The sequence below is a fragment of the Calliphora vicina genome, chromosome 2, assembly GCF_958450345.1.
Source record: "Calliphora vicina chromosome 2, idCalVici1.1, whole genome shotgun sequence".
In the NCBI taxonomy this organism is placed as follows: Eukaryota; Metazoa; Arthropoda; class Insecta; order Diptera; family Calliphoridae; genus Calliphora; species Calliphora vicina.
In genome coordinates, this window is record NC_088781.1 from 122,853,087 (window position 1) to 122,871,966 (window position 18,880).

General features: G+C 29.8%; 1 protein-coding gene across 1 annotated transcript in view; it reads left to right on the forward strand.

Annotated features, from left to right (window-relative positions):
* LOC135952185 (discoidin domain-containing receptor 2-like) overlaps window positions 1–18,880 on the forward strand; it is a 284,912-nt gene that overhangs the window by 187,434 nt on the left and 78,598 nt on the right. The window contains exon 6 of the mRNA XM_065502025.1: window positions 9,161–9,300. Coding sequence (XP_065358097.1) covers window positions 9,161–9,300 — 140 coding nt within the window. The remainder of the gene's footprint in view (window positions 1–9,160; window positions 9,301–18,880) is intronic.

Here is an 18,880-nt window from a genome sequence, read left to right on the forward strand (position 1 = left end):
ATGCCCCCCTATTCATATCAATAACCAAACAATAATTCAACAATCGGAAGTAAAATACCTCGGAATACATCTCGAACGTCGCCTTACATGGAAAAGTCATATAGATGCAAAGTTGACTCAAATGAAATTGAAATCAATTCAAATTAATTGGCTTATTGGCAGAAACTCTACGCTTAGTTTAGATTGTAAACTTCTACTTTATAACATGATCATAAAATCGATATGGTGTTATGGCATACAGTTATGGGGCACGGCCTCAGCGTCAAATGTAGAAAAGATCCAAAGACGCCAAAACAAGTTTCTAAGAATGATCACAGTTGCCCCCTGGTATATCAAAAACGCGAATATACACAAAGATCTAAACGTGCCCATTGTAAAAACTGAAATCTCGAAAAATGTACAAAAATATTTAAAAAAAACTTGAAGTTCACCCAAACCCGCTGGCCCGCAACATATTAGATAACCGTGGCCACACTCGATTAAGAAAGAGGGACACAGCAGACCTAATCTAGAAGGAAGAATGCCAATTTAATCAAAACAACCATGAATACAAAATTTTTTCGTCCGGCACTGGCTGGACTAATTAAATAATAATTATTAGATATAAGATTTGAACCACTTATTGTTAGTTCATTAAATAATGAAGATACAATAAATAAATGATGATAAAAAAAAAAAAAATGTCATACCGTGACACCCTTTACTTCAATTTTGCAACTTGTGCTGTCATTTTGTTTTAAAAATGAAAATAAAACCATCAACTGCCATAATAGAAACACGGAAAAACAAATAATTTCAAATGTAATACACATACACACACTTATACAAACCTACTAACACATTAGGGAAACCCTTATCGATTTTCGATGCTCCTATGATCTAAAATTGTTCTCATTCATTTCGAAACCAAGTACTGAAAGATTGAGTAAAATCGGATAAAGTTTAGAGGTTGCGCTTCTTATTTGAAGTTTAAAATTTTTGGACAAAGTAGCAATTGGTAATACCAATAAAGTTTATTTAAATTTTGTTAAACTTTTTTCCTGCGCCTTTTCCTTAGCTTAGGATCTACCTTCATTTTTCAATATTGGCTGTCATAAGTAAATTCGTGTGCCCATTTCATAATCGTATATGTAGATTTCTAAAAATAAATTGCTTTTATCATTATGCCCCCATCTCCGAAAAGTTGTCAGTATGACCGAAATATGTTTTGTTACATTTGTTTTTAATACACAGTCTAAAAGTTGAGAATACCTATAGCAGGGGGTTTGTTTGGGGACTTTGGGACCGGTTATATGATCCGGAATATTTTGATGATGTCTGCCTTCTCTTTCTTCGGTACTCTGATATAACCATCAAATTGTAACTTCCCAGAGAATCTGCTAAGAACACTGGTCTCAAGATAAATATTGGCAAAACTAAAGTAATGCAAATTAACACGAAAATCGCGGAATAGCTTTATAATTGATAATGAGACTTTGGAGGAGGTTGATTTATTCCGTTCCTTGGCGCTATCATGATGTGATGAGGAGGCTTAGGTGCACATACTCCAAATAGAATTCTAAAGGTAACGCAAGCCTATGGCCAACTCAATAAGATATGGAATTCTCCAATTCTCTCTCGTCGTGCAAATTAAATATATTTAACTCAAATGTTCGATCTTATTACTTTATGGATGCGAAATGTAGAAGAATCCTTCGAGTTTTTTGGCCACAGACTATGTCAAACAGCAGATTATGTCATCTAAAGAACCAGTTACCTATAACCAATGAAATAGAAAGTCGAAAATTTAACTGGTGAAATCACACCATACTTTCAGATATTGCTAGAACTGCTATTGAGTGGATCCCGCAAGGCAACCGCAGAAGAGGACGTGCATGTCATATGTGACGTAGACAAATTGAGATCGATGCTGCAAATATGAATACAAACTGGAATGAAATAAAAAAAACATCGCGATGAAGAGATCCAGATGCAAAAATTTTGTTAAGGCTCCATGCTCCATGTAGCAACGACGGGAATATATATCAGACTTAGTAAGAAACACGTTTTTCATTTAAATACCTGAATAAGCTGTGGATTCGAAATGTTGTGTGTAATGTGTGTAGTGAATATTTTAGATAGTGGGAAAGCGGTAAACGTAGTCATTTGATGTCTGGTGTACCTAAGCTTTGGACAGAACCGAACATCCATGCCTTTCTTTCAAGAAAGTTCCAAGGTTTGAGAATAGAAAAAGTAAAATCTGGTGTTTTGTATGGCCCACAAATACGATTTCTTTTGAATGACGACATTTTTGATATCACCGTATTATCTTAAACATATTTAAAGGAAATAGCAAAACATTTGTGAAATGTATGAACTATTTTGGAGATTATATGATATCACATAAGTCTGGTTCTGCACCTACGTGCTTTCCTCGAGGTCATATCTTGCCAACAAACAAAACGACATAGTATTGTAGATCGTCTGAGAGTTTTAAAAGGACCAATCTTTTTGATGGTAGGTATAAAATTCATAAAATTTCGGTTTGAAATTAAAGGATTTATTGTGATATCGGAACTATTTCTAGAACTCATTCTAAAGAAGGATGTTGTGAAAGGCAAGGAACTAAGTAGTTACATGTTTTTAAATTATTAAATTAAATTTTATTGGTCCAAAAAAAAAAACTCAATAATAATTGAATTGATGAAGAAAAATTAAACATATGATGGATATGAATGGATCTATTAATCTAATTCCATTAGATACAGCATCTAAAAATACATTATTTTTTATATTTGAATGAAGGAATACAAATTCCAATAAAAGCAATGATGGAATAACTAGTTCTAGAAGCGTTTTTAAGAAGGTGTGTTATTTATATATTGCCTCCAGAGAACTAGTTTCGGTGCTGAAAACAAAAATCTTTGGTAAAAGAACTGATTTCAGAAAATAACGGAGAATAGTGTTAGACATTGGGAACATGAAAAATTAAACAAATAAGAGTGTTATACTGCTGTATTGGGTCTAGCTGTAGTCAAGGGTCGTTATTGTCCATTATCAATACCAGACCCTATTGTGTTTTCAACTGACAGACAGACGGACGGACGGTCATAGCTAGATCATCTTAGGATCTTATTAAGTTACAGATTATATATGGACATTTCCACCGAAAGGAGTCCAGAAAATTGTTTGAAAACAATTTGTTTTAGTTTTTAAATGACGGAGAATAATGTTAATCCTTGGGAGCATAGAAAATTCAAAAAAGTGCAAAATTAGAGCCACCCTAGTGCACATATATACATTCTAACACTCCATAATGAATTTGTTGCTGTTGAAAATAATTTTAATACAGATTGTTGTTATTTATCATGTTGTTGTTGTTATTGTTATTGTTGCTGTTATTATTATTTTAAGTTGTCATGGCTTACGTTTGATTGCTGTCTAAAGAAATAATAAAAACGGCAGCAACAGTAATAATAATAATAACAACAACAAATAAAGAAATCGTATGGTTAGAAAATGAAAAATTTCCATTAAATATGTCAATATTTATTCAAAACAAAAAGGAAAATTATGACAAGCAAATGTTTGTTTAAAGGATAATAATCATAATAATAATAATCATCATCATGATGATTATTATAATTACGATGATTTGTAAGGGAAAGTTAGTTGTTGTAGCTGTTATTTGTTTTTCGTGTTGTTGTAGCAAACAAATTTAAATTTTAAATTTGTATTTACAACAAACAAACTGTGTGAAATGGCTTTTGTTTACATTGTAGTTTTACTATATGAATGACTGTCATTAACTCAATAATTAGGACAATTTAAGTGCTTGTATATGAAAAACGTTTAAGTGCTGTTGTAAATTGCAGTTATGTTGTTAGCTTGGAAAACTTAATTGCAGCGTGTTTATAACGGGTGTTTTTTTATATATTAAAAACAAGTAAGAGTCGTATATTAGGCTGTGCCGAATTTTGTATAACCACCATCAATATGTAGTTTTGGCCTTTTATGGGGAGTCGAATCAGTTATGGTTAGATCTGTATAGAATTTGTTAGAAATATAAATTTATTTAAACTTAATATCATTATATATAAACGGAGACCGTAAATAATGGTTATCCAGAAAACTGAAACTCAAATAGATTCTTATTGACGTGCTCTTTTAGAATCTATGGTGATATTAAAAAATTATCTCAATTTCACAGTTAATAGTTATTTTTCAACGTAAAAAATGTTCGTATGAAACTCTTAAAAAAAGGAGTTTTAAATAGCCGTCATAAAATAAAAGTCCCTTGAGGAGTATTATTTTTCACATAAGAAAATAAAACTCTTTGCGTTTATTCTGATAAAAAAAAAAAACAATAACCATTTTATAATAGGAATCAAACAATAACAAATTAAAATCCCACATGATTTTATTTTAATGACAATTTATTCAATTGCAATGCAAGGTGCTTTACAAATTGTAATGATCAGACCAGCGACAAGCTTTAGGTGTCAATTTACATAAAATGAGTTTTATTTTGTGACACGAAAAATAAAACTCCTCAAATGACTTTAATTTTATAACGGAAAAAATAAAACTCATCGATGTAGTTTTTTTTTTTTTGACGGGAAAAATAAAACTCCTCAAGTGAGTTTTTTTATGACGGCTATTTAAAACTCTTTTTTAAGAGTTTCATGCAAGCTTTTATTTTAACGCTGAATAATGTGGTTTTTTGCTTATATCTCAACCATTTATAGGCCGATTTTCTCGATTTTAAAAAGCAAATTGGACTATAGCGGATATATTGATGTATCCATGCTGTATGTAAGGAATTTATCGGCTTCAAAATTTAATTTCAACATACAGACGGACATGGTTATATCAACTCCCCTATCTATAAAAATCAATGGTTTTTGACTTTCAAATATGTAGATTTTATTTTAAAACATTTTTACAAAATAAATTTATTCAAAGTATTAGCCATTGTTAGCTATGAGCTTTTCCCATATTCCTGTCAACATATGGATTACTCGCAAAAATAAATGCTCATCTTTTGAGGCCAAGAACGTATCAAGCCAATATCGGATACTCTGTTCTGAAGTACATACATCGTATCCCAGATAGAGCGTTCTGCATCGATAGAAACAAATAGTAGTCGAACAGGGCAAGAACTGGATTATAAGAGGGGTGAGGCAAAACTTCCCAACCACTTCTTTGTAAATAGTTTTTAACAGGTATTGCAACATGTGGCCGAGCATTACCATTATGAAGTATTATGTTCTCATGTCTGGCCGCATATTTTGGCCGTTTTCAGACCAATGTTTGCTTCAAACGAATCAATTGTTCCCTGTGATGGCCTGACCAGATTTCAGCAGCTCATAATAGACAGCACCCTTTTGCTCTCACCAAAAACTGATAATTACCTTAGTGACATGGATATTTGGCTTTGGAGTCGATTCGGCTGCTTGGCAGGGCTTCCCAAGGAATTATTCGGTGCAAAAATGATTTTCTTTCAATCAGGGTTCAATCAGCATTTCAGACATAAAAAATCGTATTTCAAGGTTTCTCAGATTCAATTCGTACGGTGTCAAATTTCCTTGCTTTTGGATAAATCCTGCTGTTTGCAATTATTTTCAAATTGCTGCTTGTGTAGCTCCAAATGGTTTGCAAACTCTTGTTGTGTTTTACAACAATCTTCATGGAGTAATTCCTTCAATTGTTGAAACTTGTTTGGCTGGTCTGGGCGATATTTGTCTTCTGTATCAAAATCACCACCTTTGATCTCGCACGTTGAATGCTATGAAGCACATTCGCCATAAGCTTCGATGAGCAATCTGTGTACTTCAGTGGTACTTTTTTCAGGATAAAGTGGTTAAGCAAAACTTCACTCATATGACGCTTTGTTGGCACAAAATTCGACATTTTGGAAGCAAAAACAAAACATTTTTGTTTACACTATAATGTTCAATAACTAAGTGAGGATAAATGGCAGATATGTACCCTCAAAATTACATATAAGTTATTAATAACAAAAACCGCATTGCGAAGATACTCCATCTATTGTAAATCTGTCATTTTAAGTTATACAAACGGAATGACAAGCTTCCCTGCAGGAAATGTCAATAGTGAAACTGTACTGACTTACTATTGAGACAGTCACCCAGACAATGCTATTTACTCTAGACATTTGACATGCACGTGTCATTGGAAGTCAACTACTGACGATAGTAATATTGACTAGGTACTTCATTTGGGACCATATGTAGGCATTGGAAACAAATACTTACTTAGTACATTTTAGTAATTCTATGGCTGTTGTATGTCAAAAGAACAAGAAGAGTTGTAGAAAATTTTGTATTATCTTTATTTTATCCTGTAAGGATTAAAAGATGTCAAAAATGTCCTTAAAAATGTTTATCCTTTAATATCCTTTAAGATTGCCAATAAATTCCTTTTAAAAAAATAGTGCGTTAAAGATCCAAATACTCTATACTAAATATCAAAATTTCATCCTTTATATATATAAAGGTCAAATTAAAATATAAAAAAAAAATTATTGGTATACAAAAAAGTTTTATTAAGAAAAGTGCATGTTTATAAACTACACCACCATATTGGGGGAGGTATAATGGGTTAGGGCTATTGTTTGCAACATACAAAAATATTGTCCCAACACCCACCTTAAAGTATACCAATCTGCTCAGGATCACTTTCTGAGTCGACTAAGCGATGTCCGTCCGTTTGTCCGTCCATCCATGTAAACCTTGTAATCAAACTACAGGTCGCAGGTTTAAAGATAATTCGACAAAATTTGGCACAAACCTTTATATTGCCCCAAGGACAGCCATTATTTATCCTAGCCCCCATACAATTGGCCTATTTGAAAATAGTTAAGCTCTCATAAATATCTAAATTATAAACATATTGAAACCAAATTCAGCACAATTAAGTTTTATGTAAGCCGAAATCTCACGACCAAATTTCGTGACGATCTCTTTATAATCATATACCCGGTGTAGGGTATCATAATGTCGGGCTTGCCCGACTATACCATTTCACTTGTTTATTAAAAAGTCTTCTTCGTTGCTTTTCACAACGGATTTTGTTATATTTTTTTCGAATGAAATATTAAAATAAAATATAAAAAATCAAATAATTCAAATTTAAAATATTTTTTAACACTTAAGTACTTAAGATAGAAGGATGAAATTTTGGCATGTGGTATTCAATGTTTGGATCTTTAACTCACTATTTTTTTAAAAAAAAAATTATTGGAAATCTAAAAGGATATTCAAGGATAAAAATTTTGAAATGACATTTTTGACATCTTTTGATCCTTACAGGATAAAATAAAAATAATACGAAACATTTTACAACTCTTCTTGATCATTTGACACTAAATTTGATATAGTAGGATGATCAGAAGTATTTTAAAACATTTTTTTAAAAATGTACTCCTCTGAAAATTTGAAGTCCTTTTAAAAGGAAACAGGATCACGAAATAAAAAACTGAAAACGCAGTTTTTCTCCATTTAATTTATTGTTTCAGACGTATATCATCCGGTTCGTGTCTAATATTGAGTGTCGTACGGTGTAATGAAACTGCATGGTTTTTGACTTTGTATTAAAAAAATGAAAATCAAAAATGTACGAATTCATAACAGTTTTAAAAGCCATATTCAAATTCAAATTTTTTTTCTCATCAAAGACAATTATAAAAATATGTAGACGCTTAACAATTGGAGACACTTGTCCACAGGTTTCCTTCGGGATTATATGTAAATACACTTGTCTTTCATGGTGACGGTTATAAAAATCACCATAACGCAAATTTAAAAAAACGGTTAACCGAGTGATAAAAACCTGGTAAACCTGTTAATCGGATATCACAAAAACCGAAATTATAAAAAGCCGAGCTTTTGGTTAAACGGTTTATAAGCACTACTTGGAACCATCTGTGTAGATCTCGAACATGTGTCTCCGTTCGAAGACGATCCGATCCAGAAAAATGTCTGTCAATCATCACAATATTTCTTATTATCCTCTTATGATAAGAATTTGATGACTTGATCAAAGCTCTCATTTAATTTTCTAAATTGTTGGATCAAAACACATGAAATTAGTTACTTATATTACAGAGTGGAATAAGAATTTGCAATGGAATTTCTAATTATACTTTTTGATACTTATAAATCTAGAACGAGTAGTAGGGGGACCATACGCCTTTTTTTGAGGCGTTCTCAAATTAAAACCACAATACATATTCTTAATTTTTTCTTGTTTCAGATACTTTCAATCTTGCCTATCTCATCTTAATATACATATTTTTTTAACATTTCTAGACTGACCAAAAACGGCGAAACCACCCTACCCATGGGGAAAACACGATATAGGGATGGAGCAGATTTGTCATTTGTAAAACAAGACAAAATAATCTAAAAATATAAACGTACAAAGTATAATAAACAAGATATTTATTGTTTATTTCACATAACTTAGCAAAAAAAATTAAAACAAACTGTGACTGGTTTTTTCTATATTTTATCAAAATTATGCTCTAAATCACAGGGATTCCTTGTATCTGGCACATGTGCCCCAGGGGCAGTTTTGAGGTTTTTAATATAATTTTTTTTCATACTTCAAATTAAATGACCGAAAAAACTATTGTCACTTATTGTTTACTATTATTGACATTCTATCACCAACTAATATCTTTTTTGTATCACAAAAACTAAAGATGTTAGCACAAAAAATTCGCACTCTGAAATATTTTCACAGCTTGTTGAAAAGCCATTAATCGCGTCTGGCTCACATCATATGTAAAATTAAACTTTCAAACTTTCAGGGATAATAAATAATCGACAAACGAATGCATAATATGATAATGTAACTAAATCGATTACTCGGTTTTTAAGTTATTCGGTGTTGGCAGGTGTGCCCCTATGGCGAATGATCCCCCTTCTACCCTATGATCTAGGAACATATGTATATTAAGTAAGGACATAAAAAACTAAGGTCGTACTGGTACATTTAATTTATTCTAATCTTACATTTTAAATTCATATAAATTAATGAACAGCCAACATAATGACATTTTAAATTATTGGATATCCGCTAAATTTAGTGCATTAAGTGCTAGTTATATATAAAAATTAAAAAAAAAAAACATTTTTTTCATATTTTTTTTCAGGTTACGAATGGGTCGGTTGGCGCAATGATACCGCCAATTTGCAGGGAAGACCCGTCGAAATAACTTTTGAATTTGATGGCGTGCGGAATTTTAGTGCTGTGGTTATACATACTAATAACATGTATGTCAAAGATGTGCAGGTATGTTAATAAAAAATTCAAACAAATTATTCTATAATTCATAAATATGTGTAAAATATTTAATAAAAAAAATCCAATAAAACTAATTATCAGCTAAATGTGGTTTACAATACAAAATAACTTGTACATGTTAATAATAGAGAATTATTTTATTGTTTATCACATAAATTAATATGGTGGTCGCTTTCAAATATTTTGGTTTGATTTATAGAATAGTTTTTTATTATTTATTGGTGACACATAAAGATAATTTTTGGTTTAACTCTAAACCAACTATAAATACATAAAATATGTATTGAAAATTAAATGTTTATGTTTAGACATTTATACACTTAGTTAATATTTGCTTAATGATAAAGCCATCAAACATTGAAGTGAACAAAAAAAAAAAAATATTGTGTAAATAATTGAAGTTTATTAAATTGTTATTTTATGTAGTAGTTGCGTTCGATTCAGAGTTTACCCAGCAGTTGTAGGAGAGTGTACCGATCCTGTGATTTTACTTAGCATTTAGGGTGACAACACGTGCTTGTCTTAAGCAGGGGTTGACTTGACCTTTTTGGGGCTCAATGAGACTATGTGACAGCTGGTCCAAAGTAGTCACAAAATTAACGTCTAAAGTGACTACTCTCTAGATTACTTAGAGCCACTTAAGTGACAATTTACTTCACACTAGATTACCTGTGATGTTTAAAGTAAGCAATTGACTTCTCTCTGCACTGCCAAGAGCACATACATGTCAAATGTCCAAAAATGTTTTAATTGTAGCTCTTTGTGAGCTATTTAGAGTGCCTAGACACATTCAGATTGCATTCATATGTTCACAAGAGTTGTTCAGCTTCAAAGTAACTACAACTTTGCCAAATATTGTTAGTAAAAAATTAAGAGTCCCTCCAACTTATTCTAAAAAAGAGAAAAAAAGCTGTTCCCATATTTTCTTCAACAAAAAGGACACGAAAAAAATATTTTTTTGGTAAAAAATTTAAACAAAGTTTGTTTAATGGACTATTAGCTATATTATTTACATATATAGTTAAGCGGTATCACCAAGTCTGAATTAGTTGTTGGCCAAAAACTGTTGACACCTTTTTTGGAGGACCAACTGATTTTCAGAATTTTTGGAGGTACATAAAAAAAATTGATAACCAAAATCGCTAAACTGAGTATAGGGTTTTACTACCCTTTAGTAGTGGAGTCGAATCTTTATTGTCATGTATTATTTCTATAAGGGATACCTTGACTACTTGATTAACTGCTGGGTTATTTAATAAATTTAATATTTTCAGTTGAATGTTGATGATTAATTTGTTTTAAATTTGACATACTTACTTGAAAATGTTTACACAATCATAAATAAAACGAATCGATATGATATGGTTGAATAGAATTAAATTTATGACTTACTAAGGGGGAATATTGAATGCTTCAGATAGAATTTTAGTATAAAATCAATATTTGATCTTTACACCTTTAGAAAAGCATAGTATTTTGTATATGTTGCATGTAAACCCTACAGTAAGCAATACAAATGAGAAATTAAATTAATATACAGAGTTATTTCAACACTATAGATCGTATGAATCCAATACCTCCATTCCTCTCACCAACTTTCCAATTATCAAAAGTTCCCCTGGCCTATCATAAATCGTTCTACATGTTTATCTGACTGTAATTATCGTTTTTTAACACAACCAGATAACAATTATTAAACTGTCCCATAAACACTTGAAAATGTCAGTTTTAATACCCCAAACGAGCACCCTTTTCCAAATACATTACTCCATAATTTTGTTTTCCAAAACTCTCTACATAATATTTATAATACCCCTGGTGTTGTTACACACTACATACACGCAATAATCATTATCATTAATGATTATCATTGTTTAAATATTAATGAAAATAATTGTAAAATACTAACAAACTAAGAAGAAAAAAAAACAAAAACTGTGAAAAAGAAATAAACAACAGACCTCCCAAAATGTTTAATATTAATAAAATGTTTCAATTTATTCCTTCATGTTTTGTTTATCTTTTCATAAATAAACAAATGCAACATTTATTAATATTTTTTTTTTAATAAATGTTTGCATCAGATAGTGGACTCTAGTCCACTGGAGTTGTGTAATCTTCACACTTTCGTACATTGTTTACAGAATGCCTAACAGCCAGCTGGCAGACACTAAATGTACAATTCTGATAACGGGTGGTAAACATGAACAAATAATTAAATTAATTAAAGTTTTTTTGTTTTAATTTCAAAAGATTATTTTTGAGATTTTTGTAATTAAATTTTTTGCTGGTTTAATGTTGGGAATTTCTTCATTTACTCAATAAGATCTACACAAAAGGATCAAAATGGTAAAGTTGTAATTTATGATTAACTAATGAATCAATATTAGATAAAATAAACGAAGTGATAGAGAAAAACTAAAAGTATTTCGGTACTCTATGGACTCAAATAAACCAGAACTGCTACTATATGAGAATACCTGCATATTTATTCATTCGCTTTTGTTTGGGAAGAAAATGACAATTAGTTTAAAATCAATATGAAATAATAATCCAAATCAATAAAATAAACAAATATTTTATTATGACAAATAATTATGTTTGATTATTTCAAGATACATACATACATTCTTTAATACTTGATCATTTTTAGATTTACAATTACTTCAATTGAAACACTACACCCCCTTTATAAGAGATCCATGGGAGTGGAACCGATGTTCAAAGTGAAAGCCGGGCTTTTAAATTAGACTCATTTGATGAATTTTTTTATTTTGTCCCGAAATTTCCTTCAAGCAATTTTTCTGTTTACTTAAACTACTTTTTGACCCCGAATTATAGCAATGTTTTGAAAAATATTAAAGTTTCTTAAAACTAGACTTCATTACCTATCCAACGATATGCAATATGTGTTACCAGCTATATAATTTACACTCAACTAATACATCAGAAAACACGCTTCATGAAGAATTATCTACTAACTTTCACCATAACAAAGTTAGTGCTTACTATGCACTTCTCATTATTTCATGTACCGGGTCTTATTTGCTTTGATGGTTTGTTGTTGTAGTTTTTATTACGGAGCTCTTAAGTAAACTTTGTAAACGCAAAATCATCTAATTTGAATGACGTTGTGAGTTTCAATAAATTAGATAATGTTAGGTTCATACAGCAAATAGTAACGATTTTTCATGTAAAATCAAAAAATTTCATGAGAAATAATTTTTTTTTTACAAAATCAAATTTTTTTCACAAATAATTTTTTTTTATCAAAAATTATATTTTTTATTAAAAATGTAATTTTTTTATCAAAAATATTTTTTTTTTGTAAATTAAAATTTTTTATCAAAAATCTAATTTTTTTCCAAAATCTATTTTCATATCAAAAATCTAAATTTTTATCAAAAAACTAAATTTTTATCAAAAATTAAAATTTTTATCAAAAATTAAAATTTTTATCAAAAATCAAATTTTTTATAAAAACTCAATTTTTTTTCCAAAATCTATTTTTTTTATCAAAATTTGTATCAAAAATCAAAATTTTTATAAAAAATCAAATATTTTATTAAAAATCAAATTTTTTATATTTCTTATTAAAAATGTAATTTTTACCAAAATCAATATTTTTTTATAAATTCAAATTTTTTATCAAAAATCTAATTTTTTCCCAAAATCTATTTTTGTATCAAAAATCAAAATTTTTATCAAAAATCAAAATTTTTATCAAAAATCAAAATTTTTATCACAAATTAAAATTTTTTATAAAAGAATTTTTTTCCAAAATCTATTTTTTTTATCAAAAATCAAAATTTATATCAAAAATCAAAATTTTTATCACAAATTAAAATTTTTATCACAAATTAAAATTTTTATCACAAATTAAAATTTTTATAAAAAATCAAATTTTTTATCAAAAATCAAATTTTTTATCGAAAACCAAATTTTTTACTAAAAACCAAATTTTTTTAATCAAAATTCAAAATTTTTATCACAAATTAAAGTTTTTATAAAAAACTATTTTTTTATCCGAAATCAATTTTTTTATCTAAAATCTAATTTTTACTAATAATAAAATGTTTCAATAAAAATACGATTTTTCACCAAACAAAATTTTCAGTAGAAATTTTTATCAAAAATAAAATTGTGTATCGAAAATTAAAATTTTTATCAAAAATTTTTTACCAAAAAATTTATTTTCAGTCTAAAATTATTTTTTAAAATTATAATTTTTTTCTCCAAAAATAATGTACAGCCGAATATTTCTCTCTTACTTGATACCCTTCAAGGCAAGGGTATATAAGTTTGTCATTCCGTTTGTAATTTCAACAATTTTCATTTGCGACCTCACAGAATATATATATTCTGGATCGTTATATATAGCGAAGATATAGCCATGTCCGTCTGTATGCTGAAATCAACTTTCCGTAGCCCCCAAATAACTAACAAACATGATTGATAACATCAGTATATCGGGATTTCTTCCCGCTCGGTTGCTATTTAAAATCGAGAAAATCGGCCCACGAATGGCTGAGATATAAGGAAAAAACCAGGACAACCTCGACTGTTGACCTATTTCTGGATTACTAAGTCTGGATTAATATAGACAATATGGATATCTAATGATAGATATTTCAAAGTCAACGATGTATATAAGGCTATAGTAATAAGGACCTACAGTGGGTCAAAATCGGGAAAAATATTTACCAAAAAAGTTTTTTGTCGTAAATTTTTTTCACTAATAACTTTAAAAAAAATATTAAAAAATTAAAAAAAAACACCGAAAAAAAATTTGGAAAAAAAAAATTTAATTTTGTTTACCTAAAATTATTTTAAATTTGTATTTTCAATTATAATTTGGTGAAGGGTATATGATAGCTAAGAAATTTTGAAAAAGCAAATCAGCAAAAATCAATGAAGCATTGTATTCGGTTAGTTTTTTTTACATTTTTAATTTGAAAAAAGTGCCGCTGAAGAACATATATTTCTCACCAAAGCTTATGGTGAATGTGTTCCATCAGTTTCGACGTGCGAGAGAGGAAAACAATGATCGCCCAGAACAGCCTAAAAAGTATGAAAACCAAGAATGGGAGACACCATGAAGATTGATGTAAAATACAACAAGGGCTTTTAAAATCACTGAGAGTTGCTCAAGCAATGTCCTAAATGATGCTTGAATGCTATAAAGTACAATACTTGTGATAAAAAATGGAGCAACCAGCCGAATCGCCACCAAATCCAAATATCCATGGCGCTAAGGCAATTCTATGTATTTGATGGGAGTAAAAGGGTTCTATCTATTATGAGCTGCTGAAATCTGACCAGACCATCACAGCCAACCTGTACCAAATGTAACTGATTCGTAATTGAAGCGAAAATTGGCTGAAAAAACGCTCAGAATATGCGGCCTGACATGAAACCATAATATTCCATCATGACAACGCTCGGCCACATTATGCAATACCTGCTAAAAAATATTTAGAATTAAGTGGTTATAGTTCAAACCTTTATAGTTCAAACCTTGATCCGAATATTCCTAATACTATTTGTTTCAATCGATGCAAAACGTTCTCTTAGGGATAGGCTTCACTTTGGAACAGAGATATTGAATCGTTCTTAGCCTCAAAAAATTAACAGTTATTTTGGCTCGGAATTCATATTTATATTGCAGAAATGTTTCAAAATAAAAGTTAAAAATTTGAAGAAAAAAAAATCCACATTTTTAAGTCATACACCCAATATGAAACATATTTTGCTAATAAAACCTACATCATCGTAGGTAAGAATAATAATTGAGCTGTTCAGCTTCAGGATAATTTTGGCACGAATATATAGAGGGGAAAATTAGGGCGGATTACTTGCTGCAATTGGCAGTGCATTACAGATTCTAGAATGTGTAAATATACCCCTACTGACTTGCAAATAGAGTGAAGGTAGTGTAACCACTTTTTTAGTACAAATTTGTTTGACGTGTTTACTCTTACAAATGTTTTGTAAGATCAAACAGCATCAAATAAAATAAAACTAAATTTTTTGTTTTGAGTCATCCTAAGTGAAATAAGTTTTAGAAATAAATAATAGAATTCAAATGTATTTAATTTAGTGGTTACGTCTTTTTCGTCAAATATTTGTCATGTGTGACCCTACCTTTAGGAATAGACAGAAGTGGTGACCAAGCTAAGACGGGTAATTTCTTCTAATTGTTTTTTCTATGTGACCACTGCCTTTTCTTTGATAAGTAGTATGAAAAATTATCTTTGGAAATAACCAATACATAGAAAATTGTTATAAAATTTAAAACATATTGATAAATTTTAAAGTAGAACAATGTACGTGGTTACTTAAATACATTATGAATTTTTAAACAAACAAACTTCCAGACATCATGGAGTCGTCTATTAATATTTTATCTATGTTAACACCAAAACAACAACAAATTACATCATATCAATAGCAAATAATAAAACGACCCATCAACATGAAGTTATAAAATAATCAAAAAGCAAATATGTACAAACTAGCATAAGTTCTATTTTTATGGTTTTCTAAAACCTATAATTTTAAGAATATTTTTGTTGTTGCTGAATATTTAAGAACTACCGCCTCCTACTTCCATAAGTCATAAAACCAACAGAATAAAATATTAAAAAACTGTAAAAAAAATCATTAAATTAAATTTTTTCGACATAAAAATCTACAAACCATAGACGGAATGATTACAAATCAACAACAACTATTTACAATCAACAATACATACAACTACATATATTTGTAATCTAAACAAAACAATGAACAAATAGGAATTTTATTATTAAAAAAAAGGTATTTATTGTTTTTATTCAAGCATTTTGTAGAAGTACAAGCCAGTAAAGCGGCTGAGTGCCGGGCAGTAAAATAAACAAATCCATCGGAGTTTAATACAAAATACAAAAACACAACAAAACAAACAAACACTTGATATGAATATCAAACGTTTTACTATAAACAACAAACAGCAACAACAAACAGTGCACAACACACTGCGTTACTGACTGACTGTCAGCCTGCATGAAACCTTTTAGAGCGCACACTGATCATGCCAGACAGTTTGGCGGCAGCATGAAGTAAATAATAAAAAAAGGAAAACGTATACAACTAAATCCACCAAAAAAGAATTCATTTGTTTAACTTAATAAAAAGAAAAAAAACATTAAACAAACAGCAGCGTTGATGTTTTAACAAAAAACTAAACTGAACTAAACTCTGTGATAAAAGAAAAACAATAAAGTTTGTCAGTGTAAATTGTGTTGCTATTGTTGTTTTTTAGGGAAGGAGATATAAATATTATTCTGGCAGTTGCAGTGTTTTAAATGAATGTATTAATTAGTAAAACAAATTTGAAACAGAAAAATTTCAAAGTCTAGTTTTTACTAGTTTTTAAAATATTTTAATGTAAAATATACATGCTTGCAAGAATTGGGATCAGTTGGAATCACTGGAGGAATTTCAAAAGCAGGGAAAGGTATCATACAAGTTAAAGTCGAGAGACATTGAAAGACAATTTTGCATGTCCAAAATTATGCTTGAACGCTATAAAAGAAAATCATGTTTGCAACGAATCAGTATTTGCGATGAAAAACTAATCGATTACGATTACTCGAAGCGTAAGTGGTCGTATGTGAAGCCCGTACAACCAGGCGAAGCGACACCAAAGCCAAATATCCACAGCTCTATATTTGGTGGGACAGAAGGGTCTTATCTATTATGAGTTGCTGAAATCTGGTCAGATCACTACAGATACCGAAAGCAACTGATTCGTTTGAAGCTATCTTTGATCGAAAAAAGTCCAGAATATGCGGCCAGAAATGAAATTGTAATATTCCATCAGGACAATGCTAGGCCAAATATTGCAAAACCTGTTAAAAAGTATTTAGAATGAAGTGGTTAGGCAGTTTTGCCTCATTACAAATAGTAGTCGGATCATTCCCCGTTCGACTACTTGTTTCGATCGATGCAGCATGCTCTCTCTGGGATACGCTTCACTATGGAACAGAGTATCCGATATTGGCTTGATTCGTTCTTGGCTTTAAAAGATGAGCTGGTCTTTTTGCACGGAATCCATATGTTAGCCAGAAAGATGGGAAAAATTCATAGCTAACAATGGCCAATATTTTTAATAAATTTATAGCTTACAAAAGTTTCAAAATAAAAGTCATAAATCCATAATTACACTGTCTAACAAATTGAGACTTTTTGATTTGAACAGAATAGTGACCCTATAATTCTGAAAGGGATGTTGATTAGATCATTTTTGTATAATAAACTTATAGTCCAGCAGGTCTAATTTTTTTACAGTGGGTCAAAGTTTTTATTTTTTGATGGATGGGAGCATTATACAAACTGAAACAAATGAAGTTAATGTCTCAGAGAATTCTTATTGTCAGAGTTATATTCTGGAATTTAATGTGGGTCATTTTCGTGGAAGATCTTAACCCTTTACCTCCTGTCTTTTGTAAATTTGATCCTTTTTTAGATAAAATCAAAAAAAAAATCCTTACTTTTAAGGATTAAAATATTCTACGAAAGTTTTTGCCGGAAAATTTCAGTGGGAGTCACCAAAGATACAAAAGTTGTAAATAAAGCTTTTTATGCTTAATTAGCAAAATTAAACGCCACCTTGGGTCTACATTTTTTTTAAAACATCACCAAAAATCTATTTATGATCCGAATGAGCTAATATTTAAAATATAAATAGTACTAGAGAAGATCTTCAAAAAACATTCATAAACATGTTGGTTATCACTTTTAGGTCAAGAGTTATTTAGGATTATTTGTTTAATGTTCTAAAAATATGTCGGGTCTAAGGAGGTTCGAATTTTTCGAATTCTATAAAATTCTTTCCTATAAAAAGTTACACGCATCCAAAGCTGGAATATGTAAAAATGACCGTATTTTTTTACGTTTTTTCCAAAACACATTTTGCATGGAATATATAAAAAAACGTTAACATTTTTCAAAATGGAACAAGGTTTGTGGAGCTCCTGATGAATAAGTATAAGTTTTTTGTATAAGCAGCTGGTATTGGTGAAAACCTTAGGACTTGAAGATTAACAGTTAAGTGAAACGAAATAATTTTATGAATTTTTCGGACTTCACTTACCTTAGAAACTAAAAAATTATAATATAGGGATTTTTCATGAATAAAAACATAAAACTTTAATCAATGTACATTTTTAACGGTTAAAGATATAATAACAAAATTTTAAAATAATGTAGACCTAAATGTTCTTAAATCAGTGGAATTATAATTTTTGACAGTTTTTATTTTCAAATACCAAAATTCCTAAAAGGGGGGAAAATGTGTTCCAAAAACTGAGTTTTTTTTAAAGTGCCTACTGTGACGTTATTTACCACGCGATAGTAAAATAACTTTGTACGAATTTAAATAAGATATAGTCCTATACAAATATGGAAATTTTTCGAGGATCGGCGTTTTTCCTTTACTCAAACCTAATTTTTTTTTTTAAATTTGGATAGGTCTGGGTACTACTAGGTCTTCTAAAAGTCAGCCAAGTTTTACTTTACACGATTT